General features: G+C 39.6%; 1 protein-coding gene across 7 annotated transcripts in view; it reads left to right on the top strand.

Moving 5' to 3' along the window:
- Positions 1-14,997, top strand: part of APP (amyloid beta precursor protein) — a 286,082-nt gene that overhangs the window by 204,396 nt on the left and 66,689 nt on the right. For all 7 annotated transcript variants that reach the window (XM_055279350.2, XM_055279351.2, XM_055279348.2 and 4 more), the window contains 2 exons: positions 12,095-12,223; positions 13,098-13,197. In XM_055279350.2, coding sequence (XP_055135325.1) covers positions 12,095-12,223; positions 13,098-13,197 — 229 coding nt within the window. The remainder of the gene's footprint in view (positions 1-12,094; positions 12,224-13,097; positions 13,198-14,997) is intronic.

Genomic DNA, 14,997 nt, shown 5'->3' on the forward strand with positions numbered 1-14,997 from the left:
GAATTCCTTGTTCTACTAATGAATTTCATTTCGTGAGTCCCTGTGTCTGAGTATACTGTATGTTTCAAATTTCTGACTTAATTATGTACCTATAGGCAAATACACTGAATGGTCAACCTAAAAATGCATTATTTGACTCAAATTTGGAGTCATGCATATATATGCACGTGTATTTAAAATAAATACTTCGGGCTAGATGTGGTGGCTCACAGCTGTAATCCCGGCACTTTGGGAGGCTGAGGTGGGAGGATCTTTTGAGCCCAGGGATTTGAGACCACCCTAGGCAACATAGAAAGGCCCTATCTCTACAAAAAAAAAACAAAAAAAAAAGATTTTTTTAATTAGCCAGGCATGATGGTGCGTGCCTGTAGTCACAGCTACTCTGGAGGCTGAGGTGGGAGCGTGAGCCAGGGGAGTCAAGGCTGCAGTGAGCTGTGATGGTGCCACCGCACTCCAGCCTGGACAACAAAGCAAGACCCTGTTCAAAAATTAAAAGATGAAATAAATACTTGAAATATTACAATTATTCAAACAGTTGTTTTCCCCATGGGAAAAAAAAGTTGAGCAGAGCTGTGTCTTTGCACTCAGAAAAAACTCTTACTCTGTTGAAGGCTAGTGACTCTTCTAAGCACCAACACCTTAACCTTTTTACTTTCCTAAGACTGTCTTTGGAAAATCGAGGAGTTAGCACTTTTTCCCCCTGGAAAAATTAAATGCCTCGCCAGAGTTGCAGCGCAGGTGGTTAACTTCTGTCACCTTTGGAGGCCTGCAGGCTACCAGATTAAATACTTAAAGCTAAGCATTCATCATTTCTTAACCTGCCCTCTACAGTCATGCACTTCCTGCTTTTTACTTTGTCAGGGCTCGTCCTCAAGCTATTCATAGCTTCATGAAACAGGAACTAAATGCTGTCTGAGCCTTTCCTCTTGTAACTCTCAGGGTTCTACTTATCCTTCATAGACGGAAGATGATGATATGTCCTGACTGTTGAAGAGAAATTAGACTTAACGTGATCCTGTACAGTTAAACCAAAGGCTAGATAGGGATTTTTTATTTAAATCAACTTTCTTTTGTAGGCCTAGGTCTGGAAAACCTTAGCACCCCCTAATTCATAAGACTTGAACTATTTCAAAGATGAGGGATACACAGTCAAATCTTTCTTTGTAATTCTGAGATTTTTGGTGTTTTTACAGGTACTTAGTCTAAATCTTTCATTAGACAGTTATCATGATTATTGCTCTGACTTCAACAACTTTTGCATTTTCTAAAGGGAAGTGAGAATTAGGAAACATTTTCCTGTACATCTGTTTATCTATCCCAGTTGTGTTGTTTTGATTTTCTCAGTGTCTTACGATTGAAGCCATCTTATCCATACTAAAATTCATTTCATGCTTCTATCTGCTGCTTCACATTCAGGCTATCAGTTTAATTGAGCAAAAAAAAAAAAAATGTTGGCAGTTTCTATAGCATCGGCATCCTTCTTTGGTTTCTCATTTTTGAATGGTTCAGCCACATGTTAAATTTTGCTGAGATCTCTGGAAACTTCTTCACAGAATTCTTTGATAGAACATGAATTCTGTGAGACTCTTCATTAAAGAGCACGGTTTCATCACTAAGTTGAGATTTTGCTCAAAGCTATTTGGTAAATTCCAGCAGCAGAGCAATAAATGTTCAACAAGAAACCAGGGTAGAAATTAATGGGAGGTTTGTCACAGGTAAACAGGTGATGGCATGAGAAGGTTTTAACCACCTCATAAATAAATTTTTCACCATTATATGATGTGGATTGCAACTAAACCAAACTTTAACCAACATGGGTATTGGTGTAACTTTCTTTTCTAAAGCAAAAAAGAAATTGTGGTGCTAAACTTGAGCTTTTATATGATACTGCTAATTGCCCTTCACCCAACAAACCAATTATTTCTACTCATCACTTTTCGTTGCAAAAGAAATTATCTTTTTTTTTTTTTGAGACAGAGTCTTGCTCTGTCTCCCAGGCGGGAGTGCAATGGCACGATCTCGGCTCACTGCAAGCTCCGCCTCCTGGGTTCATGCCATTCTCCTGCCTCAGCCTCCCGAGTAGCTGGGACTACAGGCGCCCACCAACACGTCCGGCTAATTTTTTGTATTTTTAGTAGAGATGGGGTTTCACTGTGTTAGCCAGGATGGTCTCGATCTCCTGACCTCGTGATCTGCCCGCCTCAGCCTCCCAAAGTGCTGGGATTACAGGCTTGAGCCACCGCGCCCGGCCAAAAGAAATTATCTTATAAAATATATGTATATAGCATATATCTCCAAAGCAAATATGGGACATCTGTACCTCAATGTAACTGATAATAAATAAGTTAAAAATTATTTGCTGACTTCTTGGTATATGGAGAGATGAATATTATAATGTTTAAGGCATTCCACCAGTAGGTTTTGAATTTAATCAAAATTTTATAAAGCTAATCAGAATGGAATTAAAAGTTAAAAGACTGCCAGGCCAAAAAAATCATCTTTCAGAAAAGTAAATAATTGCTGTATACTTACATATTTATTGTTTATTTGTTCGCCATCCATTTATTTTTACTTGAGTTCTGTATACATTGGTGAGCAAAGGGGAACTCATTAGCTTGAGCACTTCTAAGGGCAAACCCAATAACAGATAGTGGATGGGAAGGAAAATGGGAGAATTAGCATTTATTGAACAAAATCATATAAACTATGCTGAATGGTAGACATGCTCTTTCAGTAAAGCCACTCAGTACTATTACTTCCCTACCTTCTGAATGTTTACCAAGTTCAATAAAATCTTGCTACATACAAATGGGAAGTATGTAACAAGAGATACTGGTGGTTTCTGGTTTTAATTAGGTTACATAGAACATTAAGAAGTATATTGGAAAGGCATTAGCTTAAAAGCTGTCTTTTGCCACTGAGGCCGTACTCATTACCCAGATTCCCTCCACAGTGGAACCCTGCTCAGTCACTGCCTTCAGAATGCAATAGGTCTTCATAGGATGCTATTAAAACCCATAGCACCGTATGGTTTTATGCTCTCCTTTCTTCTAGCCAACATACGTATTTTAATGTTAATATATATGTTCATTTTATCCTTGAGAACAAAAATGTATTAGGAAAATATAAATATTTAGTTTTTGTAGACAAATAATACATTATTTAAAGATCCAGTGGTTATTCACCTGCCTGGTGTGATTGATAGAGAACAGATGGGCAGCAAAGAATCATTGCCCGGGAAACATGTACGCATACACACGCAAACACAATCTCGCATAAGCTTTAAGGGGTTCATTCATTTTGTGAAGGTTGGCCATGGATACCAGTTTAAAGATGCTAGGTGATGTTTGGATTGTAAGTATCATCACCTTGAGTTTCCTTATATAAATGTTTTAAAATCAACAAAAAACTCAGAATTTCTAATAGGCCATAACACTGCCTAGGTGTAGGAAGAGGAGAGGGTAAAATTAAACAACATGCAAATGTACTTTTCTTTGAATAGGCTAACCAGTTAGAGGATGTATGAAGCAGGACCGCCATAGTCCAAGTACGAATATGCAAAATTAAAGCAGATTGCTGTAAATCTCTCTTAAAAAGTCAAGAATATGTCACAGTTGGCATTTTTCAGATGATCAGACCGTTTGACAAATCTTTGCAAGGGTCCGAGTTAGTTGAAAATATCTTTTGTTTATGATTTCAGCAACACCGTGCGCTTTGTGCCTTCTGGGTTGTATTAATAATTCTGTTCATCATTAAGGGCTTACACATGTTTCACTGTTTGACTAAACAAAGCTCGAAGACATACAAGTCCAAACATTTTCTGTCCTTTCTGTACTCCCAGGTCAGAAGATCTTGGCTCTTTATCCATTCTGTGCTGAGTTTGTCTGAAAGCATGAATCATGGGGTTGTGTTGGTGCTAAATTTCAGTTCTATATGCTGCCTTCACTGATTTATGACTGTGGTCTATACAACCAAAATAAATTATTTCTGAGAACTAGCAAAATACCCTGGAAAAAATTTATGAAACCTACCAGATTTGAAAAAAGGTCAGCCGGGCGCAGTGGCTCACACCTGTAATCCCAGCACTTTGGGAGGCCAAGGCGGGGGGCATCACCTCAGGTCGGGAGTTCGAGACCAGCCTGACCAACATGGAGAAACCCTGTCTCTATTAAAAATACAAAATTAGCTGGGCATAGTGGCGCATGCCTGTAATTCCAGCTACTCAGGAGGCTGAGGCAGGAGAATCGCTTGAACCCGGGTTGCGGTGAGGGGAGATCACTCCATTGTACTCCAGCCTGGGTAACAAGAGTGAAACTCCATCTCAGAGAAAAAAAAAAAGAAAAGAAAAAAGGTCACAAAGTGATGAGAGAATTAAAACAACTCCTATTTTCTACCTTTTATAATATAAACTCCTGTCTTTACTTCCCAGGTTTGCCATCTTTATAACCTGTAACTAGGAGCAAGTGATTTAATAAAGGGATTCCTCCTACTCCGTCTGCAAATTGGAGTTAATTTTTCTCGTCTTTCTGCAATTACTGTTGTTCTAGATTTTGTTAGCCATAATTAGAAAAGCAAGAGGATTCATTGAAAGTTGAGACAAAATTGTGAAGTAGGAAGATGCCTTCCTCCCTAAGAGGAGAAAGATTGTTAGGGGAAGTACATGGAGGCTTTGGTGACACGTCCCTATGAGGAAGTGATCTGCTTCCACGGGAAAGAGAGAACAGATGATAGATGACTCCTAGATGCTCCTGCGTCATGTTCAGTACAAAATCAGAGCGACATCAGCAAACCGGATACCCTGGGAAGGAACATTGGGATAACTCCTTGGCCATAAACAAAAGTTTTGCTCTGGCCTTATGAACCAAGTGGATTAATATCCTTCCATCTAATGCATCCATATTGTTAAAACTTAAGAAACACCAAAGGGGGAGAGTGTGACAATCTACTGCCATTTTCTCCATTGCTTCATTCAAGACTTCTGTGTCCAACTTGGCATGGGATTATCATTTGCCCTTTTATATTCACCTTAAACTACAAAGATCATTTGTTTGCCTTTCTGAAGAAAGGAAGGTAGATAAATTTCGCAGTGGACTTTAAAAATTTAGCTCAACTCCTGGCATTAAAGACAATAAAGGGGGTTGTGATTCAGAGGTTCCCGTGGCAGTTTCCCCAAATGTTACGTTTAACTAAGATCATCTCAAGCACAGAGAGATTAACTCTCTAAAGTGTGATTTTTAAACCTGCACACGGAGATTTTCTACATTTTATATGCTCAAGATTTCTTGAAATCCAAGGTGTAAAACTGTGAAAATAATAGTTCTGAACCTATTTATGAAAGCAGGAGAGAATTGCTTTGTTCAGTTTTGGAAACCACCAGGGTGCAATTTAATGCTCCAGGAGAGGGTTTTCTGTGACCTGGAAAGGTTAGGGTGATTCCCGTACAGTGAGTCATTTACTTCCTTCTTGACAAGATTATGCCCAGGGCTTTTAAAGGCTGTTGACAGTTCACTGCCTTCCATAAGAAACGGGTTTAAGGCACAAGTGTCTATTATGATAAGATGCCAGATTTCTAGATCAAGCATAAAGCTATGGAGTGAGACAATAGGACTTAATAATTTTAATACACTTCCCACGTGAACTGTCAAGTAATAAGCTACATATTCAGACGTGACTGGCATTGAGTCATCCTGCCATTAGTCAAATGTATGAGACTTTTCCCAAGTCCCAGTAACACCAAATTTGAGAAATCGTATAAAAGAAAAATGAAAAAGTAAATATGTCTAAGAAATGGGGAAATTAATAAAAAATGGACTAGCGCCGGAGGCGGTGGCTCACGCCTGGAAATCCCAGCACTTTGGGAGGCCGAGGCAGGTGGATCACCTGAGGTCGGGAGTTTGAGACTGGCCTAGCCAACATAGTGAAACCCCATCTCTACTAAAAATACAAAAATTGGATCGGTGTGAGGGTGCACGCCTGTAATCCCAGCTACTCAGGAGGCTGGGGCAAGAGAATTGCTTGAACCCAGGAGGTGGAGGTTGCAGTGAGCTGAAGTGGAGGTGCACCACTGCTCTGCAGCCTGGGTGACAGAGTGAGACTCCATCTCCAAAAATGTGTTAGCTTTTATCAGGAAAGTCCATTAAATTTTCTTCAATATTACTGACATCAATTTGACATCAAACTGTAAGAACACAATATGTGAGATCTTTTGAAATTAATGAAACGTATCTTCTTTTTGAGACGAGTTTGTACATGCTATGAAGTCCATTAAATATTTTCTGGGAAGAGTTCCCAGGTAAAACTACTTTCTGAAGTACCCAAGCACACTATATAGATAAATCAAGTGGGTTTATTAGTATCAATATTTCTATGAAAATTGGGAAGGCCACTATTCTGAGTAGAGAGGTGCTTGTTTTCTACTTGAAGACTATGAAGGATATTCTGCACTACTGGGCATATTTCTGAAATTGTATCTAGCTATAGGTTACTCATTAATTTAATTAACAAACATTTATTAGCAAACAAATTGTGGCAGGAATTGTGCCTAGAGGTAGAAATGCGTTACACTCTTGTTTCCAGAGAGGAAAATGAGTAATGTTCTAAAATGTAAATCTTATGTTTCTCTTTCCTCTTGCTGTAAATGATGTCTAAGCCATTTCAGTAGTGCCTATTCTTAATCCTTTAATAAATTATTTTGAGTGATTTTTTAAAAGGCAGTGTGATTGTGAGGTGAGTTTAGTACAAATTAAAAAGTGCCGGCCGGGCGCGGTGGCTCACGCCTGTAATCCCAGCACTTTGGGAGGCCGAGGCGGGCGGATCACGAGGTCAGGAGCTCGAGACCACGGTGAAACTCCGTCTCTACTAAAAATACAAAAAAATTAGCCGGACGTGGTGGCGGGCGCCTGTAGTCCCAGCTACTCGGAGAGGCTGAGGCAGGAGAATGGCGTGAACCCGGGAAGCAGAGCTTGCAGTGAGCCGAGATTGCGCCACTGCACTCCAGCCTGGGTGACAGAGCGAGACTCCGTCTCAAAAAAAAAAAAAAAAAAAAAAAAAAAAAAAAAAAAAGTGCCACATCAGTTGCAAACAGACAGCACGTAATTATGAGCTAAACACTGTTTCAGAAACAGTAGTGACAATAAATAGGATTCGGTATAATTAGTCCTCCTGGGACAGATCTCTTCCTCTGTTCTTTGCCATATAGTTTAATAATAAGATTAGCCATCTAATGCCAGTATAACCAGACTGTAGTATTAATACACAGAAAAATTATTGCTAGTAACAGAAGATTTAAAGACATGAGGGTGATCCGGATTATATGCCTGCAGATTTAAAAAAAATGTTTTTTAAACTCTCCTTATCAATATCTTTTTCTTGAGTCACTGAATTCTTATGTTTTTCTGATCATATGAATAACCCATCTTAAATATGAATATTGTGACAATAGTAATAGCAATTACTTTAAGAGAATATGTTTCTATAGAGATAACAGAGGGGTTTTTTCCCTACCATTCCTGTATGAAGGTTTGTGTGTTTTTAATTAAAATTTTAAGAAATTCATCTTTGTCCTAGCATAATAAACCTCACTAGACAATCAGGAGACCTTGTTATTCTTAGATACATTATTAGAGCTCTAGAAATAACAAACGTTAAGCCTGGAAGATTTGTATTTTGGCCAAAAGTTGTGAGGGCAATTATTTATTTATTTGAATGAAATATGCATGAATCATATATCAAAAGGAGGGAGGTCTTTTTTTTAACCTAAACAAAAATGTGAAAGTATAGGGAACTGTTACCTATGTGAACCCAGCAAATCTGAGACAGGTCTCAGTTAATTTAGAAAGTTTATTTTGCCCAGGTTGAGGATGCACCTGTGACACGGCCTCAGGAAGTCCTGATGACATGTGCCCAAGGTGGTTGGGACACAGCTTAGTGTTATCCATTTTAGGGAGACATGAGGCATCGATCAATATATATAAGAAGTACATTGGTTTGGTCTGGAAAGGCGAGACAGCTTGAAACCAAAAGCAGGAAGGCTGGAAGTGGGGAGGGGCCTTCTAGGTCAGAGATAGGTGAAATGAATGAACAGTTGCATTCTTTTGAGTTTCTGATTAGCCTCTCCAGGGGAGACAATCAGAGTGAGCAGAGCAGTTGGCCCTAAGCAGTTCCCAGCTAGACTTTTCCCTTTAGCTTAGCGATTTGGGGGCCCCAAGAATTATTTTCTTTTTACACCTGTGTTTTTTCTTTCTTAACTAAAAATAGTATTTGTTTCTGAGGGATACAGATAACTACCATTTTATTTGGTATGGTTTATTTGCCTACTGTCCAACAAAGAAGCTAATCTGATTTTGTTTTCATTTCCAAGCATGATTCCTAGAGATGTGTTTAGGTGGCCAAATCAATGAAGCAGAACCCTGTAATTCATTTATTGGGAGATACCCTAAGGTCTTCCTGAATTATCTGATGTTCCCAGGCTTTGCTTATCCAGTAGGCATTAGGAAGAAAAGGCTTGTGTTTATGTAGATGCACACACAATGCGCATCTCAGCTCACATAAACAGTGAGGGGGTTTCCCAGGTCTCATTATCTCTGGAGGAGCTGAGGCCTGGGGAATCCTGAGAGCCTCCTTTGCTACTGTTACTGTGGCAGGCCAAATCTCACTAATGCAGGCCTCCATAACAACTGCTTCAGTACTGACTGAGTGGTTAAGTTAAATACTAAAAGCTAAAAAAAGCCAGTGCCCTTATACAAAGGCTGCAATGTAACAAAAGCCCACCAAGAGTTTTGCCCAGGCCTTTCCTGGCAAAACCGAGGAATTCTTAACAGGACCCATTTAGGATTAACAAGTTTTATTGGGAGTCTGAAGAAACTCTCCAGGCCTCCACAGACAAGTTTACCGGGGGTCTGAAGGAACTCCCCAAACCTCCCTGATTTAGCAGGAGACAAGAGTAATCACCCCAGCACCTAGACCCATGTAGATTAAGTAAATTTACTGAGACTCCACAGGAAGGTCTTCAGGACTCAGACCTTAGTTATGGATTAAAAGAAGTTAATCACTTATGTCTTGAGATGAATGCACACTTACGCGTAGACATATAGCTTAGAAGGCATAAAAGCTCTGGAAAACTTTGTAATTTTGAGTTGGTCTGGCACTAATTTCCAGGCCGTCTCCCTGTAACAGGTTACAGAAATAAAAACTCTCTTCCTCCCAGTTCATCTGCATCTCGTTATTGGGCCATAAGGTATAGTAGCCCGACCCTCATTTCAGTCCAGGAACATTATTATCAAACTCTGGGGATTTTCAGGGTAAGTTAGGAATATATTTTGAAGGAGAATGGCAGTATTAAATGAGATCAGCAATTGAAAACATGCGAATACATTCACCATTTAATTATCCGTCTCAATAGAAGATAAGGATGAATTTAGCACTAGAAACCATGAAAGTCACAAAAGCCTAACTTTAATACCTTGAATCACTTCCCAGTAATCCTAATCCTTTATCCACATTGATAGAGGACATTCCTATCTTGCTATTTCTTCTCCCCACACATTAGCTTAATAATTAGCTAAATAATTTTATGCATTAGCTAAAGAATAATGGAACTCCAGAAACCCAGGACAGTAATTGAGAGACTGAACAGCTAAATCTGAACCTTCTGCACACTTAAAGGAGCCGATGTTAGCATGGCCCACAGAATATTATCTGCACTCACAAGAACTAGAAAGTCAGGCAGGTACTCCTGGAACAGACTGTCTTTTCTAACCATGCACTTATTTCTTTGTTTTTAACTTTGTTTTCGTTTGTTTGTTTGTTTTTGAGACGGAGTCTCATCCTGTCGCCCAGGCTGTAGTGCAGTGGTGGAATCTCAGGTCACTGCAACCTCCGCCTCCCGGGTTCAAACAATTCTGCCTCAGCCTCCCAAGTAGCTGGGACTACAGGCGCCCAACACCATGCCCGGCTAATTTTTGTATTTTTAGTAGAGACAGGGTTTCACCATGTTGGCCAGGCTGGTCTGGAACTCCTGACCTCGTGACCTGCCTGCCTCGGCCTCCCAAAGTGCTGGGATTACAGGCGTGAGCCACCGCGCCTGGCCTGTTTTTAACTTTGTAAGTTGCTTTGTAGAACTATCTAAAGCTTGGTCCATTTTAGATTCTCCTTGAAGGGCCAGATCACAAAGTGATTAGGAGAAGAGGCTCTGGAGCCAGGCAGTGAGACTAACCCATTCTCAATCTAACACTAACTAGCTGTGTAATCATGGGCCAGGGATGTAGCCTACATAACCACAATCTCCTTTGTGCTTCATGCTTCACCAATAAGGTGGGGAGATGAGATGAAGATTTGATGAGTTACCAGCAAAAAGCATTTAATATACTGTCTCATTCAGAAGCAGTCAATACACATTGAACTCTTATTACTTAGAGGAAAGAAAGGGGTCAATGATTTATAGATGAGGCCTGAGTGAAAGAAATAAATGTGTATTGAGTATCAGCAATGGACTGTGCATCATGCTGGGTAACTATCACTGAACACATTTAATCTGCAAATACTATCTGAAAGATACTGCCATCTGAATTGCATAGATGGGAAAAGTCAAGGCTTTCGTGTTTATTTTTAAACGTATGTTAACATGAATAATTAATTGGCCAACCGCGGTGGCTCATGCCTGTAATCCCAGCACTTTGGGAGGCCAAGGCGGGCAGATCACGAGGTCAGGAGATCGAGACCACGGTGAAACCCCGTCTCTACTAAAAATACAAAAAAATTGGCTGTGTGTGGTGGCACGTGCCTGTAGTCCCAGCTACTCAGGAGGCTGAGGCAGGAGAATCACTTGAACCCAGGAGGCGGAGGTTGCAGTGAGCCGAGATTGCACCACTGCACTCCAGCCTGGGAGACAGAGCGCGATTCCATCTCAAAGAATAATAATAATAATAATAATTAGTGGGAACATAATGCTGTTTGTGGTGATAGGAGAAGAAAAAGGGAGATCCAGATGTTGGTTATCAGAAATAACCTGCACCTTCTCTAAATTGAAATTTAGCTTGAAGTAGTAATGCCAAGGCCAGCCTGGGGCCATAGCATCCTGGTGCACCTGCTTGTTGGTGACAGTCCTTTTAGGACAAAATATCTTACAGAAATTATGATGAAAAACAGTTCTTACAGTTTTTTTGTTTGTTTTTGTTTTTAAATTAAAAGACAGGCTGTTATTCTCTTTCCCAGGCTTGAGTACAGTCGTGCAATCAGGGCTCACTACAGCCTCAACCTCCTGGGTTCAAACAATCCTCCTGACTCAGCTTCCCAAGTAGCTGGAACTGCAGGCGTGTGTCACTGCACCTAGCTAATTTTTAAAATTTTCTTGTAGAGACAGGTTCTTGTAATGTTGTCCAGGCCGGTCTCAAACTCCTGGCTGCAAGTGATCGTCCTGCCTTAGACTCCCAAAGCAATCCTTACTTTTTTAATTGAAGTGCTTTTTTTTTTTTCTTATTTAAACTCTTATTTTTCTTATTTAAACTCTTATCTAAACTCTTATTTAAACTCTTATTTAAACTCTTATTTTTCTTATTTAAACTATTTAAAAAACATAATGTCTCTTACAGCTCAGTTACTCCTTGGCTTACAAAATTGTGGTTAAATTTCCTGTTTTTCTCATATTGATTATTGTATATTACATGTTACTGGTGATGGGATTATCTGTGTGACGTTACCTTTGGTCTTCAGAATGTGCACGTAGCAATGTAGTCTCACATATGCCCCTGTATACTTGAGTGGGAAAAGAGAAGGACCTAACTTAACCTGACAGACCTCAAATCTATTCTCTTTCTATAGCAGAATACTCCTATTTAAAAAGAAAATGTTGAGTAAGGAGGACAATCATCATATATGTCGAGAATGCTAAATGCTCTTGTGGAAGTGAAAGGCAGCCGATCTAAGTAATTGCCCATTAAGAAAGGAGTAGAAGTGTTTAGAAGGGAGACCTGCAGAAAGATGATTCCCAGTGCGTTCACATCACCGGATGCATTAGTGGAACCTCTAACCCAGCGCCAATGGAAGAAGCAGTGTTTTGCACAAACTTGAAAAAGAGTTTTTCGTTTTCCTCCCACAGCCTCGTCACGTGTTCAATATGCTAAAGAAGTATGTCCGCGCAGAACAGAAAGACAGACAGCACACCCTAAAGCATTTCGAGCATGTGCGTATGGTAGATCCCAAGAAAGCTGCTCAGATCCGGTCCCAGGTAAGCGCGGGGTCTAATCATCTTCTGCAGCTTTGACAATCCAGGATTCTTGCTTCTTGGGTTGGTGACAGGATCCCAGGCATTCTCCAAGCACCTATAGGTGGTTTCTATATGGCACGGTTTAACTTCTGGTAAATTCTAGAAGCTTGTCTTAGAGCAGTGTGTGGTTTGACATTTTCTGAGTTATGAAAATAACAAGAAATGTAAAAATCTTAACAGTCTACTGCTAACTGCTAAGGAACTGATTAAAACCAATGACTAAAATGAGGAAAACAAAAGTTGTATAAACTAAAACCTTGAAAACTGGCTCAACTAAAGTATGGCATCATAAACCTACCGCAATATTGAGATTTAATGTAAGCCTAAGTGAAGCCCAGTAGTAATGTATTTTATACTCCCCGGTTCCCAAAGGCTGAAAACTGGGATCTACCTTAGGAAATCTGAAATTTTACATTTTCTTGAATGGAAGAGTTAAAAATATATATATAGTTAGCATGAAATAGCCAATCAAATTGAAATATGTTGTTTTCTATGGGGAAATTTGCAAATAAATGTATTTAGGGCATCAGGGTCTGTTTAGAGAGCCTCAGTATTAGGAATCAGAGTTGGCAGAGGTGGCCTTTTTAATTGGCTGTTATAAGCTTACAAGATAATGGTAAGCTTAAAGATAAGTCTTAAACCTGAGCTCAAAAGTTAGAGAACAGAAATAGGAGAACAAGAAAAATAAAGTTGCCCTTTTAATTAAACCTTTTAGCAGTAGCAGTGTTTGTCAGTTTTATTTTGGAAGTTTGTATCTACCTGCAGTGCTTGCTAAGAAAAATAACCATTCCTGCCCCAGACATTGCTGACCTGGCGTTGTCATCCTTTGATGCAGGTTATGACACACCTCCGTGTGATTTACGAGCGCATGAATCAGTCTCTCTCCCTGCTCTACAACGTGCCTGCAGTGGCCGAGGAGATTCAGGATGAAGTTGGTAAGTAAGCTGTTCTTTTGATGCTGCACGTGGACATGTATTTTCCCCCAGAGGAAAATTGAGGAAGTGAGTTATCTGTTTGAGGAATATGGAAGTTAATAGAACAGGTTGCCTTTTACGATGAAACTGTCAGGATGGAACTAGCTTTCTAGCCTTAGCAATTGAATCAGTTCTTACCTCACCATACTTGTAAGACTGGAGGAATGTCGCCTGACTTAGGGTATAGTTTTATAATAATTGGACACTTGTTATTGAATTATACATGGCAGCATTTTTTTCTAATTTGCCCAATCTTGTTATGGCTCTCAAATTATGACACTTTGGTACTTTACAATTAATGGAGGAAAAAAACTCATTCTTCATCTTTTGAGTGTCATGATTGTTCCATCTTACAAATGAAAAAGCTCAAACTTAAAATTTGAGTAACTTACTGGCCTGTGTCACATGCATTCTAAGTAACACAGCCAAAACACATAACTGTGACTTCTGACTTTGAGGTTATTGTTACATTCAGTAAGTCACAAATCTCTTTGATGGTGGAGTGGGGAAGCCATGAGTGTTCTCTGAACCACATCATTGTTTAAACTTAAAAGATAGCGGGCTATTAAACTTATATTCTGAAATAATTATACTCTCACAAGAACCTGGAAAAATAGTACAGAGAGGTCCCATGCATCCATCACCCACTTGCCTTACCAGTGACGTCTTGCATAACTATTGTCCATTATCAAAACCAGGAATCTGACCTTGTGTGCCCACTATCTTTTATGTCCCTAGTTTTCCTAATGACTTTCCTAATGACTAATGATTTCATTTAAGGTCTCTTATTTCTGTTTTTCTTGGAAAGGGAGTAAAATATCACATGAGTTTCTGTCAACTGCCAAAATGCCCATAACTGTTTACTTCACAAAGGTACATAGATGACAATTATGTTGGTGCATCTTTCAACATAAGCATATGTACCTATACTGGAGATTTAGTGTGTAGTCTACCAACATATAAGCAGTATGTATCTGGCATATCCTTCCCCATAAAGAATCCTCCCCTTTGTTAATTGGGTTGGAAATAGATACAGGTTATCATCTGGAATCAGAGCACCTAGGATGTTGTAGATGGATGTACCCATTACACGACTTTGAAGTGCCTGAAATACTGCTCAAGGGAACAGCTGGCCCTCACTTTTTCCATTTTATGCCAGTGTTATTCTGCTCCTTCTTTCCTGACTTATACGGTCTTGTAAATGTTGTTTGTATTGCTGTGAAATACTTGGCATGTGTCAGGTGATGATATTCTGTTCAGTACTGCCCATTAATGGACGGAATCTGAAATTATACTTTGAGCTACATAACTTGCAAAAGAAACTTCATATGTCAGGGAGATGCAGTGTCCCAGCACTTTGGGAGGCCAAGGCGAGCAGATCACATGAGGCCAGGAGTTCAAAACCAGCCTGGCCAACATGGTGAAACCCCCTCTCTGTTTAAAAAAGAAAAGAAAAAAAGCAACTTCATAGTGTGCCAAGCTTTTGTTCAGAAGGAGCAACTCAGTGTTGAGCAAGAATTTATGAAGATAGTGGAGGTGGAATTTTTAGTCTACACCATGAATTGAGAACAGAGATTTCCAATTAATTTTTCACTGATTCAAGTGTCTTTAGCAAACGAATATACTTTTCAGGTATACTTGGAGAATAGACATCAGTAAGGAACCTGTAAAATACTGTATATTAAATAAGTGTAAAGAAGTTTTCCAAAAAGTTGTAGAAGGTACGAAATCAAATAATTTATCAGTCTTAATGAACTGAAG

The sequence above is a fragment of the Symphalangus syndactylus genome, chromosome 5 (genome assembly GCF_028878055.3).
Source record: "Symphalangus syndactylus isolate Jambi chromosome 5, NHGRI_mSymSyn1-v2.1_pri, whole genome shotgun sequence".
In the NCBI taxonomy this organism is placed as follows: domain Eukaryota; kingdom Metazoa; phylum Chordata; class Mammalia; order Primates; family Hylobatidae; genus Symphalangus; species Symphalangus syndactylus.